At 34.3% G+C, this 9,562-nt stretch overlaps 1 protein-coding gene across 2 annotated transcripts in view; it reads left to right on the top strand.

The window, feature by feature from the left end:
- Window positions 1–9,562, top strand: part of KIAA0825 (KIAA0825 ortholog) — a 463,565-nt gene that overhangs the window by 203,834 nt on the left and 250,169 nt on the right. Inside the window, exons 17-18 of one of the 2 annotated variants that reach the window (XM_044662785.1) lie at window positions 1,319–1,477; window positions 4,343–4,437. In XM_044662785.1, coding sequence (XP_044518720.1) covers window positions 1,319–1,477; window positions 4,343–4,437 — 254 coding nt within the window. Of the gene's footprint in view, window positions 1–1,318; window positions 1,482–4,342; window positions 4,438–9,562 lie in introns of both variants that reach the window. The other variant, XM_044662793.1, reaches the window with a different exon arrangement.

Below are 9,562 nucleotides of genomic sequence, written 5' to 3' on the forward strand. Positions count from 1 at the left end.
AAAACAAAGCTATAAATAGTAATATTTTAAAAATTCTCTAAATTACTAATACTTAAGATAAATGTAAATTAAAACAACTTTAAGGGACCACCTCATGCCCTATTAGATTGGCTAACATGACAAAAAAAAGAAAAAATGACAAATACTGGACAGGTTATGGAAAAATAAGGGCATTAATACACTGATGATGGAATTGTGAACTGGTGTAACTGTTCTGGAAAACAATTTGAAACTATACCCACAGTGTTATAAAACTGTTCATACCCTTTCAACCAGCAGTACCTCTTATATGTCTGATTCCCAAAGAGATCTAAGAAAAGGACCTATACTACAAAAAAAATCTTTATAGCAACTCTTTGATGGTAGTTAAAAAAAAAAGAAACTGAAGAGATACCCATCAATTGGGAAATCTTTGAATAAGTTATGGTAATGCAATAATATTGTGCTATAAGAAATGATGAGGGGACTGATTTTTAAAAACTTGCAAAGACTTTTATAAATTGATGCAAAATGAAGTGAGCAGAATTAGGAGAAAATTGTACACACTAATATCAATATTCAATTAATGATCAACTGTGAAACACTTAGCTACTCTTATCAGTATAATGATCCAAGACAATTCTGAAAGACACATAATGAAAAATATTATCCACCTCAAGAGAGAGAAATGATGAACTCAAAGTGTAAACTGAGGCATAATTTTTTCACTTTGTTTTTCTCACTTATATTTTTTGTAACATGGCTGATATGGAAATATGTTTCATGTTTCCATGTGTACAATTGATATATTGCTTGCCATCTCAGTGAATAAGGGAAGGGATTGAGGAAGGGAGAAATTTTGGGACTCAGAAATTTTAAGATGAATGTTAAAAATAAATTTTTTTAAATAAATGCTTACCACTGAACTGGACATATAACAGTCATTCTTGAGATTAAGCTATTCTCTGATGTTGGCTATTGAATTTCTGCCCCGTATAATTCATAAGACAATGGCCGGAAAAAAAAGCTTCAAATACAGTCAGATCTATATAAATCAAATACCCTGAATTGTTTATTTCATGACAATTTAGTAATTGACCCTCACTACAGCATTTTAGGCTGTTATCTTTGATTGGTGCTGTTTAGTATAATAAATCTTCATCAGCATTGCATCTTCTGAAAATGAATTCTCTCTTGTGATATTAACATTGGAATCTACCAAGTAAATGCTAAAAAATGTGTGAAAAGAGTAAATACAGGTTTTGATCAGCTTGCTTTTAAAAAAGAACATAGAATAATAAGCATGCAAATTTGTTGTTTTTTTTTTCCTCCCTTGAAGGAATATTTGAAAGAACAGCTGTTTTCTATGAATGAAGCAGAGGAAAACACATTACCCACCAGACCTTTAAAAGTGACCTTGAAAAGCCTGGAAAAACAGCCTCCTGCCTTTAACCCTTTTCAGGTGTATAAGTGGTTTAGTGAAAAAATGCTGGATCAGGTATGTGGAGAGTAATTGTCATTCAACAAAGATTAGGCATGTATCTATCATGTGCAAGGGTCTGAAAGTGAATGGAAATAAAGACTAAAATCATAATCAAATATTTTAGTGGATCTGTGACCACATGCATGTATGGAGGGTACTATCTCAAACAGTACACAATACAAGCCGCCCATGCTTTCTTCAAAAATTAAAATTATATTTTTCACCTTGATGTTATTTTCTTGGTGTAACTTGTTTTGCCAATGCAAATAACACTTCTATAAATTTATAGTCTTAGAGAGTTTTCTGGGACACTAAGAGACTAAATGACTCACCAGTCACACAGTCAATATGTGGCAGCAGTAGGTCATGGTCATAGGTTATCTTGTCTCCAGGGCAAATTCTCTATCCACTAAGTTATGCTGCCTTTCAAATTATATTGATATACTACATAATACATAACATGTTTTTTTTATTAAATTAGCATGAAAACAGATATCATGAAGTTGAGATTCATATTAGGAACTTACTGACCAAAACCAAAAGGTTTTATTTAAACATGCATTATCTATAGAAATTAATTTTCAAAGAAGTATTTTACTTACTTTTATTTTCTTTAAGTCATATGTACTGTTGTTGGAACTTGAAATTTTAGTAGGCTAGTCAACTATGGACATTTTTGACTCCTCACTATCTCACATTCTTTATATCCATTTGGTTGCGAAAGTCTGTTGATTTCAGTTTTACAATATCTCTTAAATATATCCCATTGTCTCCTCTGACATTGCCATCACTCTAGTGCAGACCCTCATCCTCTCCCACTTGAATTATTGCAATATCTTGATGATGGGTCTGCCTCCCTCAAGTCTTTTCCCCACTCCAATTCATCCTCCATTCAGTCACTAAGATGATTTTCTTAAAGTACAGGCCCAACCATATTATGCCTTTACTCAGTAAATTCCATTGGCTCTCTAGAACCTCCAAGGTCAAATAACAAATCCTCTGTTTGGTATTAAAAGCCCTCCATAACCTACCCTTTGCCCCTACTTTCCTAGTCCTCTTACCCTTTCTTGCACCTTACAATACCCTTCAATTCAGTGTCACTGACCATCTGACTGCCCCTTTCACAAGATACTCCCATCTCCCAACTCCAGGGATTTCCTCTGGCTGTCTTCCAAGTCTGGCATGCTCTTTCTCCTTTTTTCTGCCTCCTGACTTCCTTCAGCCCCAACTAAAATCCCCTACTTCTTAATTCTAGTGCCTTCCCTTTGTTAATTATTTTCTATAATTGTACATATTTGGTTGGCTATTGCCTTCCCTATTAGATTATGAGCTCTTTGAGGGCAGGGTCAGTTTTTTTTTCCCTCTCAGTAGCACAGTGCCTGGCATTTAGTAGGTGCTAAAAATACTTATTTATTAACAATTGACTGGCCATGGGAACCTCAGGCTGTAGGATTAAGTCAATTCATTTAAATCATTGATGTATTATAAACGATTGAATTATTCACTTTTAGTAGTTAGTACACACAGTTTTATATATGTTTAAAAATAATCTTGGCAATCTTCTTGAAAGTTTATCAAAGAATTTGGCATAGACATTATTTACATAAGTGAACATTTAAAATAAATGAGTTTGCTTTAAAAAACTCAATATTGAAAACAATATATGCTTAAATATGTAGTTAATTATATCATCTCATGAAGATTATTTAAACCACACAGTCAGCAGTTATATAAAAATGATAACCTAAAAGGCAAAAAAATGGCAGAAATCTGATGGCAATTTTGATTCCAGCTTAATTCACAATTTAGGTATCCTTTTTTGAAAGTCTCTTGACAAATCATTTGAACTGGCATGACAGAAGAAAAGAATTGCTTGACCTAGAGCTCTGATGAAAAAAATTTAAAACATTGTCCTAATTTGGGATGCAGATAATATTTTTATCATGCCTGTTACAGCTCTAGCCTACATTCATCAAAACTGTAGAATAAGACCTTCAGATACTGACAACTCAGGGCAGAATTCTTCTACTGTGTGACAGGATTGCAGGGCTCGATTAATCAGCAGTTGACAAGGGATAGTTCTTGTTCAAGTCTAAAAACTAGCCTAAACTGGAGTTATTATCAGAACTATTTGGTTTTCTAGAGTATAGAGCTTCTATAATAGTGAGAAACCAAACATTTTACATGTATAAATTGACTTGATACTTAGTTGATTGTATTTCAGATTGTACAAAACATAAAATAATCTTAACCATTAAATCATTTCTTCTTTCAAATAAACAACATCTTTTATCATATATTTTTACAGAGCTTTTATACGTAGTCATTTGTCTCTATTCTTGGATTCAAGATCATCTAATAAATTTTTAAGGGAATTATATTCTTGCTTTTGTAACCATCTGTTTATCTGTATTTCCTATTGCAAAACAGACAATACTAATATGGCACACTAATTAAGATATAGCATAAAGCCAGATTTCTAACTACTTCAAGTTTTTCTTGATAAAAGTTTTGCTGACACCAAAAAAAAAGTACATTGAGGAGATGCATAAAAAGTTGCCAATTATTTTGCTTTTCAAGAGTCAACCTCTCAGAGAAAGTAGTTGGGCAAAATGCCATTAACAGTTGGAAGAATAACGACTCAAAAATTGATTTATCTTTTCATAAATAATGGCTACATCCTCAAGTGGATTTATAAATTAATTGCTGTCTTATTGGAATAAAAACCTTCTTCTCTGTACATGATTGATATCAGCTGTCTAAGTCCTTGTTCTAGACCCCCCTCCTTCTTAGTTAGTCTATCACAGCTGGAGCTTTAATTTACTGATCATATTAACTCTGATTAATAACTAACAATAGCTTCTTCTCATATGTCAACAGTCAGTCATAACTAAATGGGACTGGAATTGGTCAAACTTGCTGCCAAGTTATCTGGGACTGAATAAGACGACCTTCAGGGCACTGCTTAAGAACAGGTAATTTTAAAAAAGATTTGGGGGAGAACCCTGTTGGGGAAATTGGCATTTTGGTGTTTAAGTTTTTGAACAGTGTACTTTTGATAGATAAGAAAAATTAACGTGGAGATTTTTTGAAACTATAATGGTCAAAGTTTACATGGAACATTATTTGAAATGTTTCCCCCCTGACATGTCAGTTATTTGCAGAGCTCTATTGTCATGCTATATATATTTTCATGGAGTGAAATTCTAATATGTTGTACACCAGTGGAATTTTATTGTAAATGTCAATAAGTTAATTTGAGAGTCACTTAGAGTGCTGTACTTCATATTCCATTCAAGTAGAATATCTATACAAATGCTCAACAATCAAGTCATAGAAAAAGGTATAGAAGTCAAAATAACTTATAGAAACAGATTTATTAAAATAAAGATATGTAGTTTAGTGAGGAAGACAAATATATTTACATTATTTTACTGGTATATGATTTTTTTGTGTCTTTCATGTCAGTGGAATTTTGTACTTTGATATGGTCACCCTTAATAAAAGAGAAAGCCTAAGCAGAGAGCACTTTGAAGTAGGACTGAGACATATATGTAAAATATAACACCTTCTAAAAGATCTTAGTAGCTGGATATATTTCACAGGCTGTTGAGCCAGTGTCCTGCCTGTCTGGTTTCCGACTGCTGGTTATGAGGGCTGCGTGGTATAATGGGCAGAGTGCTGAATTGAACATAAGATATGGGGTTTAAGATGTGTGTAAAAGCTATTTAAGAGTTTTTACAACCATCTATTTCTTCATGTGTAAAATGAGCATAATATTTTAATAGGTATTTATTCATTTTAAACATTCATTTTTTAAATGTTGAACTCCAAATTCTTTCCCTCCCTCCCTCTCTCATTGAGAAGTCAAGCAATGTTTACAAACTCCTACACAGATAATACTTTGAAAATTGTAAAGTATTATAGAACCATTTTTAGAATATTAAATTTGTTTTAATTAGCCCACCATAAATATATTTTAATCATTTTATTCCTTCCAAGGCAATATTCATAATGACAACATAATGAAATTTTCAAATCATCTTTTGCCATACTTTAGTGCACTTTGAAAAGCAGAACAGTGTTGATGAGTTTTTATAACTGCTTTTAAATTAGGGAAATTCAGAGGAATAGTAGTTGCTTTTTGGGGGTCACCAGGGGGCGCTGTGGGTATTTGCCTAGCTCCCTGTCCCTCTCCACCTGGACCCCAAGGACACCAAGCTGTTATGAGCCCCTACATTAAGAAAGATTCTGATGTTTATGTGTGTGTATCCACCAATCAAATCTCTCCAATGGTGTCGCCTTCCATTCTTGCTAGCCACTCCTCTGCTTTCCAGTGCCTTACACATGATTTTTTTTAGATCATCTCTATCACATTCGTTATTTTTAAAAAGTACTTAGAGTAGTAATAGAATCATAAACATACTCATGTCAGAACATTAATCATGACTTTTCCAGACTGACTTTGATTAGCCTATTCCACTCCCCCTATGAATCATGATAGGCAAGAAATTGGAGATGCCATTTTTAGACTCTTAGCATTTGGAGCTCCACAAAATGCAATTTGCTCATGAACAAGAGCATTCCCTCAGCTGCCTTGTTACCTGAGCAAAGGAGTGCCTCAAGGTTTCTCCTGTGTGTGTGAAGGGGTAGCGGCCAACATCAGTATCACCTTCCTTAGCTCCTTGGCTTACCTCTCAGATATGGGGGTCTGGTTCCAGGGATTATTTATTCCTTTGCCTCCAAACTCCTTTTCCCAACTATCCTATTACATTAAGGGCGCAACCTCTCTCCCAGCCACCCAGGCTTGCATGTTGGGATATCATCCTCAGCTCCTCACTTACACTCATCCCTCATATCCTCTCTGTTGTCAGCTCTCATCTTTCTGACTTTCACTCTGTCCTGGTCTATGTCTATTTCTCTCCACTCACACAGCCATCATCTTGGTCCAGGCCCTTGCTTCTTGCCCAGACTATTGCACTGGCCTTCTAATTGAACTTTCTGCCTCAAGTCTTTCCTCCACTTCAATTCCAGACTTCTCTCTGCTGTAAATTGATTTTCCCAAAACATAGACCTGACTATGCCACCCCCACCCCAACTCAATAAGCTAAATGATTAATGTTCAGTTATTAGTATGTTTGTTTCCTTTATAACTCAAATTAATAATTTCTAAAATAATGAACTTAGAGGTGATCTGAAAAAGTATGTACAAGGAACTAAAAGGAAGAACAGTGGCCAGTAAATAGAGGGACACTATTAGAAAGATAGGAACCATAGATGCATATATAATATTTCTCCACTGACATCAGAACCCGCCCTAATGTAGGGGCTGAGGATTAGGGTTACCACCTAACTGTTCCATTTCCAATTCATCTCATGTACATCTTTTTTTATATAATTATGTGCCTATTGCCTTCTCCATTACTTTGTTAGCTCCTTTAGATCAGGGACCATCTTTACCTTTCTTGGTATTCCCAGCACTGCACCGTGTCTGGCATATAATGGGTACTTAAAAATGCTCATTGACTGACTAATGAGATCCATTTCCTAAATACACTGGCTGTTCTCCATGTCTGGAATACTCTAGTTTCCTTGACTCTGTCTTCCTTCAAGACTTAGCTTAAATCCCACCCTCTGCAGAAGGTCTTTCCTTGGCCTTCTCCAGTCACTGCAATCCCCTGAAGTTGCATGCCTGAGCCATTGGATTGCTCATTGCCAACTGCCATGTTTTCTTTCTCTTCCAGTATGTTCCCTCTCTTGTATCTTATCATCCTTATTAGTGTGTGCACCATCCCTGAATAGAATCATCCCGAGGTTGGATAGTAATACATCCCCTAAACAGTATTATCAAAATCATGTAGCAATTTTTATTTGTGAAGATGAAGGTACAAAACAACTACCCTGATGAAAAAAGGATTCTCAACCTGGTATTGTATGTCCTTCACAATCTGGTTCTCAACTACCTTTCCAGCCTTATTTCAAATTACTTTACATCCCATACTCTTCATTCTAATTAAATGAGCTTGCTGGTTTGCCAAAATGGCATTTTATCTTTCACCTCTCTATCTTTGTGTAGTTGTTCCTTATGCCTGGAATTCCTCCCTCACACCCTTACTTCCAGGGGAGAATCCACATTTTTCTTCAAAGAACAAAGAACCTACTCTTTTTTGAGACCTTTTCAACTATTCCTATTTCTGACCCCCCAGTTCACACCCCCACCCCATCCCCAATTCTCTCTACTTCTTGATGTTACATTACTTTATATCTTATTGAAATGCATTACTTTGTATTATAATTTGTACATATTTTAATTATCTGCCCAGATGAATTTTGCTTAAAGAAAACACCATTTCATTTTTTTTTGTCTTTGTATTCTCAGTACCTTTGCACATAATGACATAATGAATTGAACTGCTAATTCAACCTCCCTTCTAATGCATCAGTCCCTTCTACAGCATCTAGGACAAGTGGAAACTGAAAGGGGGACTTTGAATTCATTTTATTTGTAAATTTCTAACTATAGAAAAACAAAGAATTATTTGAGGAATCAAATGTACTTTGAATTATATGCTACATTTAAAGAATGGGGTTTGAATTAACAGAATTTTATCATATTATGTGAATAATTCATTTATTTTTAAGCTTTTATCTATTTGATAATACAGTTCCTTGATAAAATGAAAAATTCCATAAAAATATAATGGTTGTATTATATCTTTTTAATGATACACAGTCAGTTAGTGAATGTTCATCAAATTGACTAAATTATCCATGAGTTCTAATATTTCACATAGACCCAGAATAATTTCCAATACACAAAGATATTTCCATGAAATAGAGATTTTGAGTTTAAGGTCTCTAAACTATTTCTAGAACAGTATTTGAAAATAGCATGATCACAAGTTCTATTAATGTAATAGATATACTTGATTAATCAAAGTCACTGGGCGTATTCTACCAGTAAGAAGAGAGTAAAACTCTTTGGAGGGACATTCTCCTTCATTTCCAGTGTTGAACACAAATTTCAAATGTTTACACAATAACAAATATGTGTGTGAAAACTGAAAAAATCAGCCAATTATCTAGATATTTCCAAATATCCAGATGTTTAGTATTTAGATAGATGAAGCATAAGGGTATTTGACTAAACTTTTCAGCCAATTAACACTTTCAGCCTATTAAATGCTAGTGTAGAAGCGTGAATGAAAGAAGTTGACACATCCTCCTAAAGTGTATAATTTACTTCCTTTCAGTTCCAAAGTGAATATTTAAACAAAAAAATTGTATCTTAACAGAAATCATTCCTCTTTTCCATCTTTAAATATCACAAATCTGTTGCTATCTTTTAAAACCCTTTTCCCACTACAATAAATGTCTTGTAGGTCTAATATGCAGCTGTGGGAAAAGACCAAATTTAGCCAGTGATAACAGGTCAAATGCTTCTTCTCAGAAAAGGGCAATGAATTTTTAATAGGAACAGCCGGGACCTTATCTTAATAAGGATCTTAGATTTTAAAGTGTGATATGAAAGGCATCTTACTCCCAACCACCTCACACTATAAGCTGTAATTGATCTGCCCTAGAAGGATGAAAGACTTTAGGGAGTTTTGTATTTCCTCCAGTATTCTGTCCATTTATTTTTAAAATGTAATTTATGAGAATCAATTGAGATTGAGTTGGCAAGATTGAAATTGTTTTTGTTCTATAAACTAAGAAACATTTATTCGGGGTTTTCTGAGATTAATTTTTGGTAATGTTTCAAGTTTTTGAAAGCATGGCTATTTTAAATATTTACATTTTTTTTAACAATAAAGCAATGACCTTTTAGACCATGAAATTGTCCTGAATAAACAAGGATATTGTTCCTGCCCATGTTGTCGAAAGATCATGTACTTAGGAATTGTTTGTCCCCTAATACTGATATTCCTAGAGCCATAATCAATACATACTTATTAAACACGTTTTTATCTTCCTGACACCATACTAAGCTCTGGGGAAACAAATTTAAAGGGAGAGAGAGAGAGAGAGAGAGAGAGAGAGAGAGAGAGAGAGAGAGAGAGAGAGAGAGAGAGAGAGAGAGAGAGACAGGGAGAGGGAGAG

Source organism: Gracilinanus agilis, chromosome 1, assembly GCF_016433145.1.
Source record: "Gracilinanus agilis isolate LMUSP501 chromosome 1, AgileGrace, whole genome shotgun sequence".
Taxonomy (NCBI): domain Eukaryota; kingdom Metazoa; phylum Chordata; class Mammalia; order Didelphimorphia; family Didelphidae; genus Gracilinanus; species Gracilinanus agilis.